The following is a 24,172-nucleotide window of genomic DNA, read 5'->3' as shown; positions in this document are numbered from 1 at the left end:
CCTCATTTTCATAGATATAATTTGTTTTCCCAAGAAGAAAAGGAAAAGAAACTGGAGCTGAATAATAAATCACAGGCTAGATGACCACTCCAGAGATCAGAAATTTACCTGCCTTTTAGTCATTGTCCCCAACTCTACTTTCTCATTCACGAGCCTGACTATTCAAATGTCACTCTACAGAAAACCCCAAAACCTGCAAAAAAAACCTACAAGTGGTAGAAAGAAAGCTGGCTTCTGGTCTCAGCTCTGGCTCTCTGCCTGGCCCTAGAAAGGTCACTTAATGGTTCTGAGACTCCATCTCTGAAAACACCTGCTTTGTCTCTCCCCCAGGACTGAGGCTAGGGTACCCAAATAAGTACGCTGAAAGCCACAAGACTCCTTAAAATTCAGTCAACAAATAGGAACTAATCATCTAGTAAGAGGCAGACCACACATGGGGTTCAGTGGGCACAGCTGTTACTGTCACCGACTCTGTCCTTACCTATGGCCAAGATGCCACCTTTCCTCTCATTGGCATCTGAGCTGGAAACCAGTTCAAAGATGTGATGGTTTAGCTGATCATAGAAGCGAGTGGACTCCTCTTGACTCATCTGCAAAGGAAGGTGTGCTCAGAACAGTGTCTGATACCTCCCTGATGGAGGTGGTGGTCCGCTTAGGACCTGAGCGGTAGCCATCACAGTAACCGAACACGACAAAGGTACTGCCCATTCTCTAGTTTTAAACTGTAGAGCAACTGAACTTGCAATTCATTTATTTACTTAACAAATACTACTGAACATGCTCCAAGGCAGGCTATGCTGTGTCCTAGGTTCTACCTAGTACTGTGGGTATAAGAATGAATAAAACATTGTCCCTGACCTCCAGTCTGGTTTTTATTTAAAAAACCCTAAGCTCCTAACCCACCCCAACCATCGCGTTATCAGGCAGAAAGAATCAAAGGTCTGGAATGTGGTGGGAAAAGGAAAAAAAATTAGCAACAGCTGGCTTTACACGGACTCCCAAAGTGTCACCACAACACAGGAAATGCCACAGAATATATAACTGCCGCAAAGGAACCAGCATATCCTATGGACGTGAGTAATGGCCAGCTTTTCTAAAACAGAGTCTTACTCAGCTGTCAACAGAAATCTAAACCAGTACGGTGTACTTAGCCCAAACCCTCCACGATGAGTGGCCCCAGTCCCAGAAGCCCTGACCTCTCGAAGCTCCATGGTGACATAGTGCTGGAGCTCCTTGGCAGCTTTGGCCCTGGTCTCCTCATTACGGCTCTTCAGGCCACTGGCGAACTGCTGCAGAACGCTCACATTGCTAGATGTCGTGGTAGCTGTGGTGGCAGCGGCAGGTCCGGTTCCAAGCATCTTGCCCTGAGGTTCTTTGGAGAGAAGCTTCCTTTAACATTCTGGATAACAAACTATGGTAATAAATTTATTTATGGCTCCAGTTCCTCATCAGATCTCCACCTTGTCCGTGTCAGGTAGGGGACCCTAGGGAGGTTGGGAGACCTCACTGAAGAACTTGTAGGAAGCCTCCATTCATTCAATAAGGACTCGTGTCTAAAAGAGGCAGCACAGCAAGAGGGTCAAGTTGTGACTACCCAAGTCGGAGTCCAGCCCTAAATTTTATACTTGAGAAGATACTTAAAATGTCTGTCTCCTCCACTGCAATAGGGGAATAATAATAGCTGGCTCCTCGGGCTGATGTGAGGATGAATGCGTTAATACATGTTAAAGGGTACTTACAACAGTCCTGGGCACACAGTGAGCTCTTAGCAATTGTTAGCTATTACTATCACTATCACTACTATGTACACGGTGCTGTGCCAGGCACTAAAAGCCGGGAGGCAGCGAGAGAATGAAACACGCCTACAACTGCCTCTTTCCTCAAAGAGTTCAATTTGAAGGATGTAATTATTCTATAAGAGCACTGTCTGACATAAATAAAATACAAACCACAAATGTAACTTGAAATTTCCTAGTAGCCGTATCAAAAAAGGTAAAAAGAAACAGGCGAAATGAATACTTTATTTAACCCAACATATCCAAAATGTCATTTCAATATATTACTAATCCAAAAAACGGATATACTTTCCATTTTTTTTCATACCGAGTCTCCAAAACCTAGTGTACATTTTACACTTATGACAATCTCAGTTTGGACCAGTCACATTTCAAGAGCTCTGAGCCACATGTGGCTGGTGGTTACTGCACTGGACAGTGCAGTTCTATAGGATACTAGTGCTTGAAATGTGAGCTGAAAGAGACAGATTAGTTCCTGAGATCAGTCATTCCCAAATTATGTACTATCCCTTCCCTCAATGAATTTACAATCTACGGGGAAATACAAATGATCAGGCAACCACAATAAAGTGGCCACAAGACGGCTCAGCCCAGACTGCTAGGTGAACAACATATATATCTATCTTAGGTATGTCCACATTATACTAGAAAGTCAATTTTTCAAATTCTTCTTTTCAAAGAATTTGTTTCATGTCAAGAAGAAAAAAACAAAGAATAAGTGGAAAGCTTTTCAATACTCCAATACTAAGAAAATGACTGCAATAGGAAGTGTCCTACTTCAAGGGAGAGAAAACCCAAGGTCCCTGATGAGCGAAAACTACTAGTGTGTGTGACTGCGTCTGTGATGAGGGGAAGGGAGGCTGGCAAGGAATTTCCATTCTCCGGAAAGAACCAGCCTATCTTTGTAAGTCTAAGGCCCACAGGCCATCTGCTCTACGCAGAATTCAATCAAAATACTGGAAGTAAAATACCCTAAGGGTCTGGGCTAGGGCTTACAGAAGTTCAAGTTGGGTGGCTGAAACTAGGAATGGGGGTTGGGGAGGCAGAGAATGAAACCCACTGGTGCAACCGAGCTTAGATTCCGGGAATGGGTCCTACAGAAGTCTCCAGGTTGGAGTGCAACGGGCTGACACTGACGGTGGTCCCCTCTGAGGACAATTTTGTAGGTGGTGACGGATGGGCACGGAGACGCAGAGGCGTCCCGGTAGTACTGGGGCAGATGGGCCGGCCCTCGTGGCACCAGAGACGCAAAGCAGGCTCAAGGTACCAGGAGTCTCCTGGGGGCGTCCAGGAGGAGGTGGGCGGTGCCTCACAGGGTGAGGGCGAAGGGCTCAGGCCCCAAGTCCGTAGGGCCGCCCCTCAGAGGACCTCACGTCCCAGACGGGCGGCTTCCCCAGGCCCACCCCACGGACGGGGCTGGCTTGTGGGTCTGGACATTCCGCCGCCTTGGAAGGGTCGGTGCCGGGTTCCAGACTCACCCCGCGGCTTCGGCCAAGGCCTCAGCTGCCGCCGCCAACGCCGGTAACGCCGCTTCAGGCCCCCCGCCCTACCACCCGCCTTCCCCGCTGCCCTCCAAGCCGGGCGGGAGGGAGGACAGTTTCGCAGGCTTAAGGTCCAATCGACAGGCGTAAGAAGACGATGGACTGAAATACCAACCAATAGTAATGAAGGAGAAGCTAAGCTTTGGGACCGGCATCTCCAGGGGGCGGGGACTGTTCAAATAGACAAACCACGCGGCCAGTAGCAGGAGAAAAGAGGCTTCGATGCACTCGGCAGAACCAATCCACCGTGAGTTAACTCCAGTCACTTCCACGCACACATCCGGCGCATCGCTACTGTAATTCCCCTTGGTGTCGGGGCTGTGCCACCGTGCCTAGTCCGCGGTTGGGTACCGAGGATGGCACTAAGCGTTGGTAGGTGGAGGTTCGCGACCCTTACCGGAATAATTATGAAAGGACATGTGAGCTGTGACAGCGTCCTGAAATTACTTTTCGGAGTTTGGGAACGTGATTTTTCTTCTGTTAAATGTAATATGCACTTGAAAAGTTTTTTAGATTTCCCACTTTTCCAAAATTATTTAGCTCACAAGATCATTCAGGAGAAACCATAGCCAAATTTTAACTAAGTGATCTACTCGTAATTTAAAAACATAATTTTAAAAACTTGTCAAAAAGCAATTAACTACATTTCGATTTAAAAAATTAGTGTTTATTATAATAAGTATTGAAAATCCCTAAATATTTCACAATAGGAGTCTGGTTAAAATATTTATTTATATAAGGGGAAACCTATATTGCTACTAATAATAGTATTGTAAGTGAATATTTGTTAAGAAGGAAAAAAAGGTTCACAATTTGTTAAAAGCTATGTTGCACGACAATATAAGTATAATACGACCTTAAAAAACATATATTTATGTGTTTGTTACCATGGGAAAAATGTACAACTAAGATGTACTGGAATTTGAGAAGGCATACTTTTTTTTACCTTCTACATTACCACCAACTACTTGTGTACTAAATAGAAGTGTTGGGTTTCTTCTTGTTGTCTTTCTCTTTTTCAAACACTGTCTTCAGGGGAACATGTACTTCTAGAACCCAACAGGAGTTGACTTATATAGGCAGAAATCCCTGCCCCTGGTCCCTGATTGGTCTGTCCTTATGCAGATAAGGATTCCAAAGTCTCACAGTTTGATTGGTCCGAAAGGCATTGTCCAATTCTGATTGGCCAGAATGGAGCTGCTCTGATTGTCCAATGAAGATGTTGATGTAGTTGCCCAGCTCTGGTTGAAAGACAACCTCAGTGCTAGTGATTGAAATAGGATACTGTGAACTCCATCATAAAGGTTGGCTCAGGTGGCAGGAGCACACTGCCCAGAGCAATTTAGTGAAGGCAGGTACCTTCTCCTTGAAGTGTAGTTTGCACAAGTGGCCCCAGTTTAGAAATGGCTGGTTGTTAGGCTCTAGTTTTCTGTTGTTGTTTGTATTTTTTTAGGAACCACCAGGAACCCTTCTTAATAAGTATCTTTTTTCTCAGAGTCTACATTTCCGGGTAGGCACTGTTGTGGGGGTTAAATGCTAATGATACATGTAAAGTACCTAAAACACTACATGACACATACAATCAATAAATGCTGTTATTGTTATCTATGAATGTTTCTACAAGGTAGGTCGTATTGTTCCCACTTTATACTTTATCCATTAGTAAACTGGCAGGCATACAGGGGGAATGAGTCATAAAGCTGGTAAGTGAGGGGTTAAAAATACATGCTTCTTCCTCATGTCCCATTTGGTAGTATAGGATACCTGTGTTTGGCCAGCATTGCAAATATCTGTTGGATGTTAAAGTTGTCCATTAACAACCAGCTAGCAGGAAGAGACGTATGTCTGTGCAGATCTGGCTTCATAGTGGTTGTGACGTGTGAGGTCATTATGCTCTGTCCTGAAATTCTTAATGATTTTTGAATAAGGGGTCCCACATGTTTATTTTGCTCTGGGTACCAAAATTATGTAGTCAGTCCTGTGTACATATACATTATATTTGATTTTTAACTTTTGCTGATATAAAGGATGTATAGCATACACTTACACATAATAAACTACATTGCCACGTCTTCTTCTAACCATGTTGTCTGACAAGGTCCAGGCATGGAGGACTCGAGTTCAAGGAATTTGTCTCCCCGGAGGAGAACATAGCATCCAAAATGGGTTAACAATTGGCTATTTTATTTTAATTATTTTACTCTTGCTACTGAATATAGACATTGTACTGTACTTACTTATTCCTGTGAAAGTCACCCAAGAGGAGGGAACAGTTCAGAGGAAAAACATTAGTATTCCCCACGAAACTGCCTGAAAGGATGCTAAAATCTCCACAGATTCCCCTCTCCCTTATACAGGGGAGTACGACAGCTAGGGTAATATAATTATTAACCATAAGGGAAAACATGTCAAGTTGTATAAATTATCCTGGATTGAGCAACTTAAAGCGATCAGGACCGCCATAGTGTACCAGAAATAAAAATAAGTTAGATCTCTTAAATCAACAGTTAAGGCCAGTTAGTAAAGAACCAGGTTATTGTTGCAAACACAGGTTGTGCTGCCAACAGTTGAGGGAATGGAAGAACAAATTAGAAAGACTTTCCAATGACAGTTCCTCACCCACAGATACAAAGGGTCTTCCAAGAAAACAAGTAAAAACTATATAGACCCCTACCCACAGCCTAGGGATACGGTCGGGACGGTTGAGATGCATCTGCAAGGCAGAGGCAACTGTGGCTGGATTTCCTGTCTATCTCTCCTCACATGTTTGGGTGATCAAAAGGTGGTGGGATTGTTAGAGACTTGTATTTCAGGTTCATTGATTAGCATAATTTTAATGAAGTTGTACAAAATAATTTCTTGAACAGAGAACAAAGTCCCTGTATGTCTAAAAGTTGTTGGAGTAACAGCTCCTCCTTTACCTTGAATAGGAATATATATCAATTAGACAGCCAAAGAAATAAGAGAAGCTGGTTAGCTATTAAGCACATAGAAAGAGTTACTAGAGAGTCAGAGTTTATAGTACACAGAGAAACATTTTAGACAAAAAAGGATAGATAGCTAAGTTAGACATCACAAAGGCCTTATAATAAATCTCCTATTACCTCTACTCAATCTAGCGTATCCTTTTGTCCCATGACAAATTCTGAGAAACTTTAATAAACATTAAGACATTCAAACTCTGTACATACAGCTACTTCTAATTGTCCGATTTATGGCTCTCCTGGTCAAAACAATCTTTGTTTAATATAACTGAATCTATGGGAACTTTCGTACTTTTCCTGGTTACCTTTGTATTGACTTTTTCTGCTTAACTGATTATGTTATGCACCTGCAAATGTTAATCACTACCAAAAATGAAAATATAAAAACCTGCTTGTACTTGCAATAAATGGAACAGAGCTTCCCTATCCTTTCAGGTGTGTTGTCATCTGTTACCCATCTCCAACGCCTTGCCCACCTTTCAGGAAACCCTGGACCCTGCTGCAGCTGGATCGTGGCACTACTTAATACTTTTTATTGTAAATTTCACATAGCCAATTGATTCTAGCAGCGTGCTTTTATTTTTGGATATTGTGCAGCCTCCCTATGGTTGCAATTGACCAATAAATATAGTTCCAACAGGAAATGTTGGTTGATAGTTTCTTTTACATTAATGAATAAGAAGAAATTGAAACAATCAAGAGATATCTTGAAATTTCACTAGTTTGTGAATGATATGAAGGCTTCTTTGCTGAATCAAATAATTTTCCAATACTGGAACATTTCCTCACTTTTTTTTTTTTTGCTGTTATTCAAACCTACTGGCCACTGAGTTAACATACTTTTACGTTTAAACTGCATGATAAACTGTTTTCAGTCACTTTCTTAAGTCTAGATGACCAGCAAAACAATTATCAAGCATTGCTGATTTGCGTGGCATAAATACTCCTACTATGGCAGAGTTCGAGCTACCAATGGAAGTCACTCAAAAGCAAGGAAGAGATGAGCAGCGGCACATGGCGAGACAGTATTCCCACAATGCAGTTAAAATAAATGCGGACAACCTGAAGAGCATAAATGACAAAATGTAGTAATTAGGGAGTAATAAACTTTGAGTATTTGTTACTTTGGTTTTTAATAAAATTTATCTACTTGTAAGTTTTGTGTAGTTTAATTTTGAATAATGGCTGTTATTAATGACTGACTCACAAAACTCCGAAAAATTTAATTGCCTCTCTCCAGTTAGGAGGAGCTACTGAAGCTCCCAGAAGGCGGGCAATGAAGACACAGAGCTGGCCACGTGGTAGGGTGAGAGAGGCGGTTATTTGCATAATATGAATAAGTAAGTAAAATACGGATTAAAGGGCAGGCAGGACAATTCATGGCATTCGTAACTGCACAGTAGAAGGCGGGAATTTTTACTGTTCTAAGTATTATTAGAATTAATCATTTCGTAGACAGCCCTCCCCATTTCAGAGCTTCAAGTTTCCCATTTAAAAGTGGGGGGGGGGCGGATAATTAAACCTTTCTTATCGCCCTCAGTGTGCTTCCTGATTGCTGTCCATTTCGTTAACTGTTGTTAAGTGCTCGATAAATGCGTGTTGAATGCATACCGCATGAAGAAACTGAATGCCTCCTATTTCGGTGCTTGAAGCTCTTGATAAGTCAGAAAGCCACACTTATTGGTGGTGGATCCCGTGACTCTTAAGCGAGGCCGCATCCGCCAAATCTGTGAGCAGCTGCCCCGTGCAGACAACCAGAGAGAAAAACCCTGGACCTCCGCATTAGCATCCCGCTCCGCCCCGCCCCCAGACCAGGCTCCGCCCCTCTCGGCTCAGCTAGCTTTGTCAGCCCTTGTTTCCCGGCCGGCCTCGTGAGGCGGGCGCACAAGATGGCGGCCCCAGGAGCCCCAGGAGCCCCAGGAGCCCCAGGAGCCCCAGGAGCCCCGGGGAGACGGCCACCTGTCCGCCTTGGGTTCTAGTTCTGGGCCGGGGTCCGGAGACAGGCTTCGCCCAAGTGACAGGAAGCTCGAACGGTGCTACTGTGCCTCGTGAGGTGCCAGGCCCGATTGGTACTGCCCCGGGGCCGGCTGCCTTCTCCGCCCTGCCTGGGGGCGGAACCAGAGGAAGGTCAGAACCGGCCGCCCCGCCCCGTCCCTCCCAGTCTCGCTCAGCCGCTCTTTTGGGGGTGGCTCACTATTAACTTTGACTTCAGCCACGTGCACCTCCATGGAGGCCTCGCAGGTCCCGGGGGAGAAGATTAGCATTCAGGCGGGAGAGACGGCCGGGGATGGGGACCTGCCGGGGAACGACTGTCTCGAGTGGGACAAGCCCCTCCCGCGCTCCTGGAGGCAGAAGTGCGCGTCCTATGTGCTGGCCCTGCGGCCCTGGAGCTTCAGTGCCTCACTCACCCCGGTGGCCCTGGGCAGTGCCTTGGCCTATAGATCCCAGGGCATACTGGATCCCAGGCTGTTGGTGGGTTGTGCCGTGGCAGTTCTGGCTGTACACGGGGCTGGCAATTTGGTCAACACTTACTATGACTTTTCTAAGGGCATTGACCACAAAAAGAGTGATGACAGGACCCTGGTAGACCGGATCTTGGAACCCCAGGATGTTGTCCGGTTTGGAGTCTTCCTCTACACTTTGGGCTGTGTCTGTGCCGCTTGCCTCTACTACTTGTCCCCTCTGAAACTGGAGCATTTGGCTCTCATCTACTTTGGAGGCCTGTCTGGCTCTTTTCTCTACACAGGAGGTAAGAATTGGCCTGATACCTGTGCTGGAAGTCTGGGTTGCATGTCCTAGAAACTACTGCTTTGTGTAGAGGTTAAAAGTAGAGGACTGATGTCAAGGGTTCCTTTCTCAGGCCACTGTGTGAAATCTACAGTGTGTGGGTCATGTGGATTATTTTGAAAGATTCTATTTATTTGTAGAGAGGGGATGGGAGGGAGGATGAGAGGGAGAAAAACATCAACCTGTTACCTCTCATATGCACCCTGACTGGGAACTGAACCTGCAACCCAGGTATGTGCCCTGACCAGGAATCGAACTGGTGACCTTTCCCTTTGTGGGGCCACACTCCAACCAATTGAGTCAAACTGGTCAGGGCAATGTGGGTTATTTTGAAAAGAGTAGTAGATTGAGAACATCCCGACTTGGCTTATGGGTGTTAGATATATATATATATATATATATATATATATATATATATATATATATAATTTCCATATATATACACACCCATATATAGGTATATGTATATATTCATATACATAACCAACACTTCCCTTGACTTTTCCAAGGGCATCGACCACACAAAGAGTGATGACCAGACCCATACACTGCACAAATGGGGATGGGTTTTTTTTTTGCATTTCAGCTGCATTTTTACCTTTTGTGAGTCATATGACTCATATACATATGAATCATTTCCATATATATATGGACATTTTTGTTCCTAGTTTCTTTTTGTTGGTCATATCTTGTCATGCCAGTTTCAAATTTTAGTGGAAGTCACTTGGAAGAGCTCAAAATTGTGCTTTCAGCTAGTTTGCTAGGTGATTCACTATAGCAGGCCGACTAAGGTCGTGAGGGCCAGGTGGCTCAGCCCTATTTATCAAGCACTTATTATGTGCCAGCACTGTTTGTTCTATGTGAACACAGCAGCCACAGACCTTTGCTCTTGTGAAAGTTGGGTTCCCAGGAACCCGACTTTGGCACTTTGGGTGCTGAAACCATTGAAGTCCCTGGTAAGTTAGGGTGGGTTCGTATCCTGATGACATCAGTTGGATATAAGGGTCTGAGTTCAGGCGAGAGGTGTGAGTGGGAAATACAGGTACTGGGGAATCCATGGCACCGAGATAAAGTTGTATGACGGGGTGAGGCCACCAGAGGAGGGAGTGTTGGCAGAGATGTGAGGGGGACCAGGACAGCCCTGGGCACTTGGATGTTAAGAGAAGAGAAGGACCAGGTGAAGGGAGCTGTGACTGAGCTTCTGCAGGAGAAAGAACACCAAGAGGCTGATGTCCTGGCAGCTGTTTGTAAAAAGTTCAGTAAAGGAAATCAATGGCTGCTGTGGCAGACTGTCTAAAGGTGGTACTGAGAGTGTCACCTTTGCCTGCTCTGCGAAGGTGACACTTAAACTCCTACTTGAAGGATAAGGAGCCAGCCATGGGGCAGAATTGGGGTCCGATTCAGGTGCCAAATCCTTCAAGGCTGAAGGAACAGCAGATGTAAATGCAAAGGAGTGGGGGAGAGCTTGGCATCTTCTAGGCTGTTCCAGAAGGGCCAGTGTGTTCTGGAGGAAGAATGGAGACAGAGTTGGAGACGTAGCGGGGGCTAAGTCATGCTGGCCTCCCAGGGCCTTGGTCTCCTGTGCTGGCTCCTGCTTATTCCCAGCTGCAGGCTTACTCCTTGGACCGCCTTCCTCTGTCTCCATTTCCTCCTCGTGATTTTGGCCAGTCCCGTGGCTTCAGATGCTATCTGTTAAGCTGGTGACCCACAGATTTATACCTCTAGCCCAGATCTCTCCACTGAACTCCAGACCCACATTCAGCTTCTCACTCAGTTCTGACCTTCTCTCCAAAGAAGCCTGCTCTCCCTCAGCTTCCCCCGCTTACTAGATGGCAACGCCACCCTTTTAGTTCTTGAGGCTGAAAATCATGGGCATCATCTTCACTCTTCTTTCTCAGTTGCATCCTGTCCATCAGCCAATCCTGTTGACTCTACTTTTAAATACATCTGGAGTCTGACTTGCTCACCACGTTCCTCCACTGCCACTCTCATCTCCTGAGTTTTACGGCAGGTCCTTTTTTTTTTTTTTCTAAATTATTTTTATTTATCTTCAGAGGGAAAGGGAAGGAGAGAGGGAGAGAAATATCAATGTACAGTTGCCTCTTGTTTGTCCCCTCCTGGGAACTGGCCTGCAACCCAGGTATGTGCCCTGACTGGGAATCAAACCACGATCCTCTGGTTCGCAGGCCGACGCTTAATCCACTGAGCTACACCAGCCAGGGCTTATGGCAGGTTCTTTACTGATCCCTGCACCCACCCCTGTCCCTGTCAGGTGCTCCCAAGGCAGCAGCCAGAGTAATCCTATGAACATGTAAGGCAGTTATGTCAGTTCCCTGCTCAGAATGTTCCAAGGGCTCCCATCTTGTTCAGAGTAAAGGCCAAGGTCTTTCCAACCATCCCAGGACTGTCACCTGCCTGTCTTTTCCAGTCCCCCCAACTCCGATCTGCCCTCTGTCTTTGGTCCTGCTCCCAGGCGCCAGCATGCTGCCCTCCTGGATGTTTCTGGGACACGCCAGGAATGTCCTGCCTCACAGATCTTTTGAGGAGTCTGTTTCCTGGACTTGGAATGCGCTTCCCGTTCTGTCTGTGTGATTCCCTTTCTAGCTGGTCTGCCCATTTTTCAGATGTTTAGTGAGTACCCTGTCTACAGTAAGATTACAAACCAAAGCTTTTTGCAGCAGCTGTGAAAGAGTACAGTTACTCACTAACACGTGCACCCTGATTCCCGTGCCCCCCCTCCCTCCAGCCAGCCTTCCCTAATGCTCCTCTCTGCTCTTCGATCACAGCCAGTACTACCTTTTAACACAAGTACTGACTGTTAATTACTGTCCACTTTACACTGTAAGCTGCCTGGGGTTAGGGATTTCAGTCTGTTCTCTGCCAAACCCACGTGCCTGGCACATGGTCAGTACTTCATCTTTATTGAATGAACAAACGGGAATGAAATGTATTCAGCACAGTAACAACATAGTCTGATTTTACGGTTTTTCTGTAACATTGCCGATTACAGGTCAACGTCGAGCTGTGAAGTGCGCAGGCCTTCAGCACTACAGTTTGATGACTTTGGCAGATGCATGCCGCTGTGTGACCTGGACGCCTTCACCCAGAGCATTTCCATAACTCTTGGGAGCTGCCTAGTGCTTTCTTCCCATCAGTCCCCACGCTCCCCACCCCTGTCCGGAGGCAGCCAGTGTTCTGATTTCTTTTGCGTAGATTTGGTTTTCCTGCTCTAGAACGTCCTGTAAACGAACTGTTCAGTGTGGATTCTTGGGCCTGGCTTCTGCTGTCGGGATCCGTCCCACTGCGGTGAGCGCTAGTGGTCCCTTTGTATTGCCGCGTGGTGCCCGTGGTGCGGACCCACCATCACTTGCGTATTCATCCGCCTGGTCCTTGGCTCGTGGCTTGTTTCCGTATTACGGTTATTTTACCTGCATGTTCCTGTCCAAGTCTTTCTGTGGATATTTGTTTTCACTTTTCTTGGGGGAATGCCTTGGAATGGAATTGCTGAGTGACAGGGTAGATGACGGTTAACTTCAGGAGAAGCTGCCAAAGTGTTTGCCCACGTGGTCGTGCTGCGCTTTCCCGTCAGCAGTGTGTGGGAGCTCCGGGTGCTCCATGTTCTGGTCAGCATTAGATTCGTATTTTAACACGTTGATTCTGGCTGCTATGCGGAGAACTAGCCCAGTAGTTCGCTGTGCTGGTCCATTTGGAAAATGGAGTTGGAGGGGCTGGAATGCCTAAAGGAAACTCCGGGGTGGGCCATACCTCCGAGTCTCAGACAGGCGAGCCTCATGCCGGATGCTGAGGACACTGGGCCTTCCCCTCGGGGCTCTAGCACTTTCTTGTGTCTCGTGATCTCCAGGAGGTTGCCAGACCCTCCTCACCCCCAGAGTGGGTATGCGGTCGGTTTTCGTGGGGTGTGTTGAAGGCGGGGACTCACCCGTGCAGGAGTGTGTTTCTGCTCACCTTGCTCACATCCTGATGTTGCCAGGGGGTCTCGGGATGTGCCCTTGGGTAACCTGGCCAGAGTCGGGGCTTTTGAGCTGCTGTTTTCCTTCCGCAGCCGGAGCCCTTAGGTCTGCCTGGATAGCTGAGAACATAAGCTACAGAGAAGTAGCCCTGGTGGAGAAACTTGCTAGATCTGGGCTGGAGGTACCCTGCCGGGCACCTTCGGTGGGTGGGGGGGGAGAGCCCCGCCCCACCCACAGTTCCACTTGGTGTAGTTTCAGTTTTTTGAAACCTTGTGCTGTCTGCTTTGCCCTGCACTGGACATGAGTCATCCCTTTGTCTAGCATGTCCACGCTGTGTGCACTGCCCGCCCGTTAGCCAGTTAGTAGCCACCTTGCTTGTCACGTTGCTTGTTGAGATAGCTCAGTGCTTGAGTTCAAGTAACCTTTCTTTTACTTAATAATGGCCCTGAAATACAAGAGTAGTGATGCTGGCAATTCAGATACACCAGAGAGAAGCCATCAAGTGTTTCCTGTAAGGAAGAGGTATGTACAGCATGTACACAAAAAATATTATGTACGTATGTACTCTTCGGTTCAGGCGTCCGCTGGGGGTCTCGGGTGAGGATGGGCAGGGGGGACTACTGTAGTCTCCTGAATACGTGAGATATTGCAGAGGCATCGATTTGCTCATTTAGAACCGGAGCTGATGTTCTGCTTGAGCAAACTGTCCCCTGGAAGGCATGTCCTCAGGCGAGGAAATTATTTATCAAAACACTGCTGGGGTCATACAGTGAACTTGCAGCATGTCAGTGGGTGTCAGGGGCCATGCATGTGAGGCACTGCCCTGGGGGTGCTTCATTCCAAAGAACTGGGGGGCCCTTCAGCACCAGAGGTCCCTGCCAGATGGAGGTGTTAGCTTGCACCACGATGGGAATTGTGTTGCGATACACGAGTGTATTGAGTCTACACGTTGTGCACCTTGAACTTGCACAATGTTTGTGTTAATTATCCACAGTAGCTGAGGGAAAACCCAAACAGCAGATGCCCAACTTCTGGTGCGAAGGTCAACTTGGGCTGAGTCTTGGTCTTCAGCGGCCAGGGCTCTGGATCCTCGGCAGACCTCCCGCCCTTCTCACTTGAGGTTGCTGGGCGTGCTGTTGCTTACCAGTGGTTTTCTCGTTGCTGAGGCCGCACTTTGGGAGCTCGGTCATGTCCGGAGGCTCCCCAGGCTCCTGTGGCACACGTGTGGATGGATTCTCGCCCATTTCTCCCGCTTTACTCTGGGGGGAGTGTTTTTTCTGACCATGGCCCTGGATTCCAGGTGCATGTTACTGTCGCTCTGTGTTCAGTTGGGCCTCCGTGCCAGGTGCTGGGGAGCGCGCTGTGAACTAACCAGACCCAAGGCCCCGCCCCTCTGAAAAGTAGCATTAGTTGGGAGAGACGGAGATTTGAGAATGAGGAGCGAGGAGCGTGATGTGATTGGTGTCAGGGTGCCCTGGAGCGTGTTGCAAGGGGACCAGATGTGGTGTGGGCTGAGGCAGGCTGCCCTGTGGAATGGCCTTCACAGCCTTGGAGGGTGAGTCAGAGTTTGCCAGGCACAGCGGGCAGGATGGTTCTCAGGACCTGAGGACCTGAAAGAGGTCTGAAGGGAGAGGGCGGAGAGCTGGGCGGAGAGCTGGGCGGTGGGGGTGGGCAGAGGGGAGCCAGGCGAGAGGCTGGCTTTATTCTGAGGACGCCTTGTGGGTCAGGGTTTTCAAGCGTGCGTTGGGCAAGGTGGCATGGTCCGGCAAGTGTTTTTAAAGCGCCACTCGTGCGGAGATCAGGTTAAGGAAGGGAGGGGAGGCTGTGATAAGGACAGAAGACCAGGGAGTGATTTGGGAATGTTGATGTGTTCCAGACAGAACAGGACCGAGACTGGGATTTGGGGATGGAGCGAGGGAGCTGGGCAGGTTTTAACGATGTAGGTTACACTGGATTTGAAGTCGATAGCGGTACAGGAGGAGGAGTTAGAGATGACTGAGGTTCAACGTAATGGGAACCAGAGAGGGGAAGCAGCGTTGTAACTTCCTCGTCTCAGCTGTTTCCCTCATTATGTGGCTGAAGGTTTCTTTCTGTGGAGTTTGGGAATCCTGAACTTTCACTGACTCACCGGGGGGTTTTCCAAACCAGAAGATCCCTTTGGTGTTACTGACTGGAGGGAAGCGGGGAGGGGGAAAGAAACCGAAAACTGGGTGGTGAGACCTTGATCCTTGGTGGGCCCTCCCGTTGAGCTGTGTGTGGTGGGAACCTGCTGCTTTTTGGTACATTTTTGTTGGGGAGGTAGGAAAGAAAAACTGGGTGTGACCCTGAACCCTCATCGCACGCTAAGAGATTAGTATTCCCTGCACCTCCATACGGGGCCCTGCAAGGGAAGGGGCCTCCTCAGCGGCCCCCTTCCTTGTCTGAGTCTGAGGAACAGTCCCTCGATTCTGCCCTTGACCTCACCCCAGCTCTCTGGGTTTTCTGGCTGTAGGCATTGGATTCAAGTACGTGGCTCTGGGGGACCTGGTCATCCTCATCACTTTCGGCCCGCTGGCTGTGGTGTTCGCCTACGCCGTTCAAGTGGGGTCGCTGGCGGTCTTCCCGCTGGTCTACGCCATCCCCCTCGCCCTCAGCACCGAGGCCATCCTCCACTCCAACAACACCAGGGACATGGAGTCCGACCGCGCGGCGGGCATCGTCACCCTGGCCATCCTCATCGGCCCCACCCTCTCCTACGTGCTCTACAACACGCTGCTCTTCCTGCCCTACCTGATCTTCAGCATCCTGGCCACGCACTGCAGCATCAGCCTGGCCCTCCCGCTGCTCACCATCCCCATGGCCTTTTCCCTTGAGAGACAGTTCCGAAGCCAGACTTTCAACAAACTGCCCCAGAGGACCGCCAAGCTCAACCTCCTGCTGGGGCTCTTCTATGTCTTTGGCATCATTCTGGCGCCAGCGGGCAGTCTGCCCAGACTCTAGGGGACCGAGGAGCTGCTCCGCCACCGCGGGCCCCTGAGAATGTCCCCTGAGCAGGTAGCGCGTCTCAGGAGAGAAGGCAATTTGAGGATGAGGGGCCTAAGGACGGCCTGTGAACTTCCACCTTTTTTAAATTATTAAGTTCTTAAAGATAATGTTTTTGGTTTTGTTCTGTTTTATGGTGAATCTTAACACCACTCTGGTATCAGCAGGCGAACTGGCTGCTTGGCCCTTGTTTTATTTACGCTTTCCACTAGAGGGTGCTGTCGGGTCACTTTAAAGTGGACTGGAAGGCCCTAAGACTGGGAAGGAGCCACCTGAGTTGGCCTCCAGTCCTGAAAGGGCGGCAGTAACTGGGCCAAGTGTCCCCCTGTTATCTTGGTCTTGAAGGATATGATAATGACTGGTGTCAGGCCGCAGTGATCTCAAGAGCGCCTGTCTCTGACTCTGAGCGTTTGTGTCCTGAAATACACTGCCTGAGACAGTCCCTCATTAACAGCCTAGCGTGGCTCCCGGCTATTTGCCTAAATTGTGATGCGGGGACTTTTGTCCTTCATCTCTGCTTTCACTTTCCGCCACAGTTCAGGAAGAATGTCAGATCACCCTGCAGCAATACACTCAAACTAGTGACTGGGAAGGAAAAAAACCCACCCCTGGGGCAGCTGAGAAAATCGCTGTGCTTCGGGGTGGAAGTCGGTCGTTCCCCTTTGTAGAGTCCACTGGGGTCACAGGAGGACTCCCAGCCCTCTCAGCACCGCCTGGACTTGTGCAGACGCTGCCCTCCCTGCCGGCTACATTCAGCCCACAAGGCCTCTGCGTGCCCCGCCCCCACTGCCCCCCCCCCAGTGCCCCCCAGTGCCTGTTTGTGCGCTTCCCATCCCTGGACCCTGACCGTTGTGGCAGCAGCTCAGTGTCTGAGTAAGGGACAGCTGCCACTTTGCACGGGGCCACAGGATGAGCAGACCAGGCCATCAGCTCCTCCGTGAAGGAATAAGCCAGTGAATAGCCAGTCCTGCTCCTGTTCAGACAAACGGTGGGCCCTGCTGGGGAGGGCTTGTGTCTTCCACCGTAAGGGCAGATGTGCTACACTGGCCCTGTGGCTCCTGGGGGCTTCAGTTGCCCGTGGAAAGGTGGTTTGCACCCAGGATGGGGGAGTTCCAACACCGATCAGAGCTGCTTTTCATTTCATTGCCTGTGAAGTATAATTTCTGGGCTGTGTTTGGTATAAGACTGAAACACATTGAGGCATCGTTATGTTTTCCTGTAGCTACAATAGCTGTTCTGACGGCTGTTTCAGGAGCTTGACCTGCAGAAAGTGACATTCGTTCTTCGTCCTTAAAGTCAGCTAGTTATGTGATTTGGCTCCTTGAGTGGGAATTAGCTTACTTGGACAGAACATATCTGCAAATTGCAGAAGTTCCTGTCGGTGGTCTGTCCGCAGAGTTCTGGAATCCTCAAGTGGTGGTCGGGGCCCAGTCACGGGGAAACGGCCCTCTCCTCCTGCCTTCCTTCCCAGCACCACTCCTCTTCTCGCCAGGCTTGTGTGTGTTGGTGCTCACTGGGTCCTGCCCTCAGAGACCAGCTTGTCCCACGGGGCTCCCCCTGAGTCGGTACGACCAAGAGCCGTCTGCAGACCAGACCACCTTCGGAAGCACTCCGGTCGGGGTGTCAGCCTCTGCGTTGGGTCCTGGTGCAGATTTTAACGCATATTCTTATACACAAATGTTTCTAAAACACCGCACTCGGTGCCAGGTTTTATACGCAGGTCACCGTAATTTGTATCACGTCCCCTGATTCAATGACAGTTTTCTTTAGACTTGTTAATAAAAAACATTTATCAGTTTCCCGTTTTTCTTTGCTTTCCATCCACTTCTTATTGTCTGACTGTGAGCTCTGTCAGGAGACCAGCACGGGAACATTGGGGCACTGGGTGGGGGTGGGGTACACAATCTTTAGTGATGAATTCGGGTAGAATTTGACCTGATTCGTTGAGCCCTTAGAGAAGACAGTAGGGACCACTCAGAGCCGGTACGGATTTGCCAGGAGCCAGCCAGGCCAAATTAACCTTGTTCCCTTGTTCTTTCCCACCTTCATGTCTCTCTTCCCTTGGTAGGGCCGCTGCGTTGATAGATTGAGAACATGCAGTCAGCGGAGGCGTTTGGCTCTGGCCCGGGAGCCTGACAATACATCCTCGTGAGCAGAGCAGGGGGGCGGGGGGCGGAGGACAGCCCGGCTCAGCGACCGTCGGCCCGGCTCGTCTCACGGCGCACACAACCTGATCACTAACGTTCTGCGGCACACCGAAAATGCATTTTTGGCCGATCTGACCAAAGAAAACGTATACTTTTGATTCATTCACACAGGATGGCCATTGTGTTAACTGCTGTCATTTTTCATTGGACAATCTACAGGAAAAGGGGTCAGTGCCCCCGACTGTATAGTCAGGTTATCGCCTATTTTCATTAAAAAGTCTTGCGGCACACCCGGAGGAAGTCGCTGGTCGGGTTAGATGAGGTCCCCGGAGCCTGGACGGGCCCTGGGAGGGGGCCTCTGATCAGTCCCCCCTGTGCACAGGCAGGGGAGCCTCTGGAGGCGAGTGTGCATCTGCCCTCTGCCAGCCGCGTTCAGCACCTGGAACAGCTGATGGGAGTGAGGCTGCTCAAACGGCAGGTTTTGCAAATCTTGGAGGGAGAGCTTATAACAAATCAGGGGGCTGCTTTGATGCGTCAGAGGGGAAGCTCGGCATGAGTAAACATGAGGCAACTACTTGGTTCCCCCAATCGACCGTCCAGCCTCCAGGGGAGGTACCTGGAGTGGCAGCAGTCGCTGTGGCGGCTGTGAGTTTTATTAATGACCAGGATACAATGCCATGTGCCTTTATTTCTGGGAGTCAGATTTCTTCTGCCCCCCAGTGAGGTGGCCAGCAGTTTAACCCCTGTCACCCTGCGGGCTGGCCCCCTCCGTCCAGGATCACCCAGGATTCCTGGGCCTCCGTGGGGTCAGCAGTCAGGGATGTGGCCTGGCCCTCGTTCCATTTGCTTGTTCTCTCTAAGGTCCCTTCTCTGCTACTACTCTGGGCCAGGGTTCAGCCCTGGGATCTAACCTCCTTTCTTGCACACCCTGCTCTGGAAGGGTTCAGGATGCCCCTGGCGGCAGCCCTCTTTGCTGACCAGTACCGTGGGGCTGCAGGGCACTAGTCCCTGCCACCCCACTCCCATTTCTGCCCAGTCTCACGGAGGCACCCATTCCCTCCGTGACCCTCTCTCCTCCCCCACCCCTGGCAGGACCATGGCACAAAAGCCCACCTGGGCATCTTTGGAAGTCAGTGCTGGCCTCAAGTGGTGTGGGGAAGAAGAAGGTACAAACACATAGTTTATCATCTTACTAATTCTTCTGTTACTGCCTAATTAAAACAAGCAAAACTCTGAGCCTGTGACCGACCCCGAAGCTCAGTTTGAGTCAATGAGCTCTGACTTCCGTGAAGGTCAATGTGATGATCCAAGGCGGAATTAACAGATCAGTGTCCAGCGGATGAAGGTGCAGGTCCTGCCCATCCCCGTGTCGTTGGGCCATAGGTGGGCAGCTGGGTCCATTCCCGGGCACTTTCCTTCCTTAGTTCCTTTTTTCCTTGATAGAGCAAAGACGGCGGTCGATCAAGAGCACGCCGTGCCTACAACGCACTGGGATTTCGGCAAGGCCTTTGACAATGTGGTATGAAATGTGGGATGGGGAACTTTATTTCTGTGTGAACACACGTGTTGTCACACTGGAAACGGCTGTAGCAGAGACTGTAACTCTCTCTGTGGGAACCTCGACTTGAAGATGTTATTAACATCTTGTCCAGAAAGCGCTAGGCAGGCTGGTGAGGGCACTTACCACCATGTCAGTGAGGAAGGGAGACTCACCGGAGGGCAGTCTTAGGAAAAAGAGACTGAGCTACTCTGTGTGTGTGTGTGAGAGTTCAAAAGCAAAACTAGATAGATTGGTGGAAGTCACATGGCCCTGAGTTTAAGCTCTTAGGTCAGAAAGAACTTTCTAGCTTAGAGGAATTGCAAGTGAAATGTTTGACACGTCCCAGCGGGTGGTGAGTTCCCTGTGACCGGAGGCATTCAAGCGAAAGGATGATTCCTTGTCAGGAACACTGGAGCGGAGAGTTGGAGCAGAGAAGGAGCCTGTGAGGAGACCTCAGGGGCCTTCTGATCCTGCGACAAGATTGTTCTGTTGTTGAGGGATGGTGTCAGCGTCACCCCAGGGGTTGGGAAGACAGGTACGAGAAACACGTGGCCATTTCCTCTTCGAGACGGCAGACTGCCGTCTGTCATCCCACTTTAACAGGCACCGCTGTGACTGAGATTCCTTTTTCCTTTTAAGATTACACACACACACCCACACACCCGTGTACACGCACACACACGGTTGGTTTCGCCCTCCAAAGCCTTCGAAGTGAGGCGGATGACAGCCCCTTCCCCCAGGCCCCCAGGACCGCTCTGCTGCTAATGGACTGTCAGCTTTTTTCATTACGGGCTCCAGACTGTGCAGGCTGGTGTCAAAGTGGTGCCTCTGGCGAGAACCTGGCACTTGGGTCTCAGCCAGTTGACATTTGTGATTTGCCCTTCTTCAAACTGGGACAGCCCTCTCACTGTGAGTGACTAAGCCAGGATGCCAAATAGTGGTGTAAAGCAAGTCAGGTCCCCTGCCGAAGAGGTGACAAGGGCTGGGGCTGGGCCCTTTCAGGATGGCCCTCGGACAGTTTCCTAGGGGTGTGCGGTGGGGAAGGGGGCGGACTATAACTGGAAGGCACAGACCCCTTCAGTGCCCCTGTCATCCCTCAATGCAGCAGCTCTGGGAAGGTCTTCGGAGGGACAGTGAGGGTCTAGATCACGTGCCCTCATCCAGGTTTCAGCAGGGACGGAAGTTGCTCTGGGGCTCTACTGTGATGCTAACTGGTCCAGAGAGGCAGCCCCTTGTGGGGTATGACTCTCGGGGCACCCCAACCCTGAGGCCTGGCAGGGCAGATGAGCACCCGGAGGGAGAAGAGGGCCCTGCCAGGGGCTGCCCTCCGGTCTTCAAGGGGAGGCTCTTCAGGCCCACTGCCCTCTGTCCTTTGCCCTCCAGCTCCCCAGGAGGCTGCTCTACAGGGACCAGTAAGCCTACTTGTGCAGCCTGTGGGCTGGCCAGCTGGGCGTGAGTTTCCGGTCGGAGCCCGCCCAGTCCTGGATAACGGAGAGTTAGTCACCCATGGTGAGGACACAGGAAGGTCTGTTCTCAGGTTAAATTTCTGTTCCTGTCCCCATCTGCCTGTCTCTATTTTCCGTTTCTTGTAGTCCTCTCCAGGTCACTGACTCAGAGTGTGGGTGACTGCTTCCTGAGAATGTTCTGGCCACCTGGGGAGACTGAAAGAGCCCCCTCCACGTGTTCGGGGGGAGCAGCACCAGGGGTGGTAGTGACGCGTGTTTGGGACACAGAAGACTCGCTCTTGGGGTTCAGCGAGAGGAGGCCGACACAGATTGACTATAGAATAAATGATGACAAGCCCAGTGCGTGGAGGTTCGAGGTGGGGTGCCAGATGGAAGGCTTCCGGGAAGAGGTGATGACGAGCGTGGTCAAGGCTTCTAGGAAGAGATGGCCGTGAGGGTGATTGCTTTTTTCCGAAGCTGAGGTGTGGGTAGACAGTCGCCCCCAACTCCCCCAGCCTGAGCGGGTGGACATTTTTCTTAATCAGCCCCTCTGGCGGCACAGCCGACAGCAAACTGCAGCACTGAGGCAGGTGTGCGAAGGCCCATCAAACCACTGGCAAAGTCAAAGCCTGAAGAATGAGAAAGCCTGACACCTCTGTGCTGAGAAGCAAACAGGAGGGATGGTGGGGCACTCAGTCAGCGGAGACTGCCAATACCTAATCAGGATGAATGGCGCTGAGGGACGCGGCCCCGGGGAAGTGTTGGTTAGGTAGTGGAGTGGGAAGACCGCCTCTTAGGCCCTGGGCCGCCCTGAGGCCAAGGAACGCAGGGTGAAGGGGTGGGGTCCAGATTCAGGGAAGCTGCCGAGGCGATCAGAGGTCACTTCTGTCACCAGCTGTCAGCAATACAGGCCTTTCGGCTGACGCCCTGGCCGAGGTCCCTGGCCTCCTGAGAGCTGGCCCTGGGCCAGCTCTAACCTAGGACTCGAGATGCAGGAGGCATGCCCTGCCTCTGAAGGGGTCACAACAAGCTGGCGGGGGGGCCACACACACGTGAATCGCTCTGATGCCCCCCCTGGTGTCGCGGTGGAGGCTCCAGGGCTGGAGAGAGGGAAGGTGGCCGAGATCATTTCTCCACATGTGCCTTGGCCCAGACCCCCATCAGGTTACTGCTTTTGGCGAGAGCCTCTTTCACCTCCTCTTCCGGCCGCTGATGGTCTCTGGAGGCGCCTGCAAGGCGGCTACCAGGCCCATCTGCCGTTCGCAATTAACTGAGCAAGTATTACGTGACAGCAGTGGGCTAGGCTTCCTGGTATGATGGTGAATTAGACCCGGCCCCCTCCTCAGGAATCTCGCCGTCTCAGAGGGGAGACCCAGAGGGGCCTACTGTCACTCACGGGGCAGGTCTGTCAAAACATGAATGTGACAGCACCGGGTCCAAGGACCTTCTGTGTCACTCACCCCCTGGATGCGCTCGGCCAGGCTTTGGAGCCTTCGTGAGCTTCCAACTCCTTTGCGGAGGCGGATGAGTATGCGCCTCGTGGGGTAGCTTCAAGTTTCAGCGAAATAGTGCCCGTAGAGTACCCAGCGTGGTACCTGGCCTGCGGCAGGCGCTTTGCAAAGTGAGTCCACTTCCCCTCATTGGTGACTGTTTGGGGTCTGGTTGCCTCTGTGTAAGTAAGCTCAGACTTCCCCACTAAAGGGCAGAGACCCACGGCTGGCTCGGTGGTGTTGTTCACAGTGCCCACGCTGTTCGTTCATTCGTTCAACAAACATTTATCGAGAACCTGATAAGCGCCAGTCACTGGGTTAACGACTGAAAGTAGAAGACAAACAAGACCAGGTTCCTGCCTTCGTGGAGCTTATGAAGGGGACAGAAAAGAAAAAGAACTCTCCTTGGGAAACTGTGTGGAGGCCTGTTTGGGGGTTTCCTGGGCTTTCTGCTCTGGTGCCCACCCCAGGTTCTGCGCGGAGGCCGGGGGACGGCCCGTTCGGAGCCTTTCTCTCAGGGACAGCCAGAGCTGGTTGTGTGAGATGAGCACCCGGTGGGGTGACTGGGGGACACTCGCCCGTCTCCTGACCGTAGCCCAGTACCCTGGAGGTCCTGGCCTCAGGGACAGAGACTGACAGGCAAGCTTCCCATCCGAATGGCGCACGGCCCGGCCTGGGAGGCTGACCTGGAGCAGGGGCTGAGAGAGCACCGGATTGAGAGACCGACGGCCTTCCGTGTGGTTGCGAGCGGCCTGTCGTTCAGAGGGTCCTCAAGGGTCTCCAGGTTAAGGGAATTTTGAGGGGGTCCTAGTCCCCACGAGTGCCATGGGGGGAGGTAACATCGTCACTTCCTTGGGCTTCCTTGGGTCCAAGCCCAGCAAGGGAAGGGAGTCCAGAAAATGGCTCAAGTCCGTTTCACCAGGGCTCTCATATCGAAACAAATTCCCGTGTGCCTCTGTGCACATGTGTGTGTGCTGTGCACCTGCAGAGACGCCCGCCGCCCCACCCCTGCCCCCTCACCAGCACGGCTGTTATTATTCTGGGTGTCAGGGAGAGCCGAAAATGAATGGAGCCGGTGCAATGAGCGACACCTTGTAAAACAATCTCAATTACCAGATAACCAATCTCCGAGCAATTCCAGAGAGGATAAAAGGAAACCGCAGGGACTGTGAGGGAATGATAGCCCTGAGCCGCTCAGGCAGAGCAGGGAGATGTGGTTGTTCCTTATCCTGCCAGCTCAGAGCAGAGGTCGGGCCTGGGGCGGGCTGCTCGGCCGAGAGGAGCCATTCCTCTTCCAAGAACGGGCAGCGAGGGGCTGGTGAGGAGCAAAGATAACCGCATCGGTCAAGTGGGGAAGGGCGCTGTTCGATCTGGTGCAGGATGCCTGGGGCCGCCCTGTGACTGCAGCTGCTCTCGTTCCGCCCGCCCGAGGGCTGGGGGATGACCTGCC

The 24,172-nt window shown here is 50.7% G+C and overlaps 2 protein-coding genes across 3 annotated transcripts in view; one reads left to right on the top strand and one right to left on the bottom strand.

Annotated features, from left to right (window-relative positions):
- Positions 1–3,397, bottom strand: part of MTOR (mechanistic target of rapamycin kinase) — a 109,879-nt gene extending 106,482 nt beyond the window's left edge. Inside the window, exons 1-3 of one of the 2 annotated variants that reach the window (XM_037165639.2) lie at positions 3,275–3,397; positions 1,197–1,372; positions 482–590 (exon numbers count right to left, since the gene is read on the bottom strand). In XM_037165639.2, the coding sequence (XP_037021534.1) occupies positions 482–590; positions 1,197–1,358 (271 nt within the window). In that variant the 5' untranslated portion in view covers positions 1,359–1,372; positions 3,275–3,397. The remainder of the gene's footprint in view (positions 1–481; positions 591–1,196; positions 1,373–3,274) is intronic. The other variant, XM_037165638.2, reaches the window with a different exon arrangement.
- A 4,843-nt stretch (positions 3,398–8,240) lies between these two features.
- UBIAD1 (UbiA prenyltransferase domain containing 1) lies at positions 8,241–17,898 on the top strand. Its single transcript, XM_037165719.2, has 2 exons — positions 8,241–9,070; positions 15,571–17,898. Exons 1-2 carry the CDS (start codon positions 8,548–8,550, stop codon positions 16,056–16,058), a joined length of 1,011 nt encoding a protein of 336 aa, XP_037021614.2. The 5' UTR covers positions 8,241–8,547; the 3' UTR covers positions 16,059–17,898.
- The last annotated feature ends 6,274 nt before the right edge of the window (positions 17,899–24,172 follow it).

The sequence above is a fragment of the Artibeus jamaicensis genome, unplaced genomic scaffold, assembly GCF_021234435.1.
Source record: "Artibeus jamaicensis isolate MK-2021 breed Jamaican fruit bat unplaced genomic scaffold, CSHL_Jam_final scaffold_847, whole genome shotgun sequence".
NCBI lineage: Eukaryota > Metazoa > Chordata > Mammalia > Chiroptera > Phyllostomidae > Artibeus > Artibeus jamaicensis.
Note: the sequence above shows the minus strand (reverse complement) of the source record. Positions and strands in the feature narration are given on the sequence as shown.

Bases quoted from the DNA above. Each gene is read 5' to 3' on its own strand.
- UBIAD1 (XM_037165719.2), top strand. From the start codon at position 8,548: ATGGAGGCCTCGCAGGTCCCGGGGGAGAAGATTAGCATTCAGGCGGGA. The intron at 9,071-15,570 runs GTAAGAATTGGC...TTCTGGCTGTAG, and splicing joins CTCTTTTCTCTACACAGGAG to GCATTGGATTCAAGTACGTG.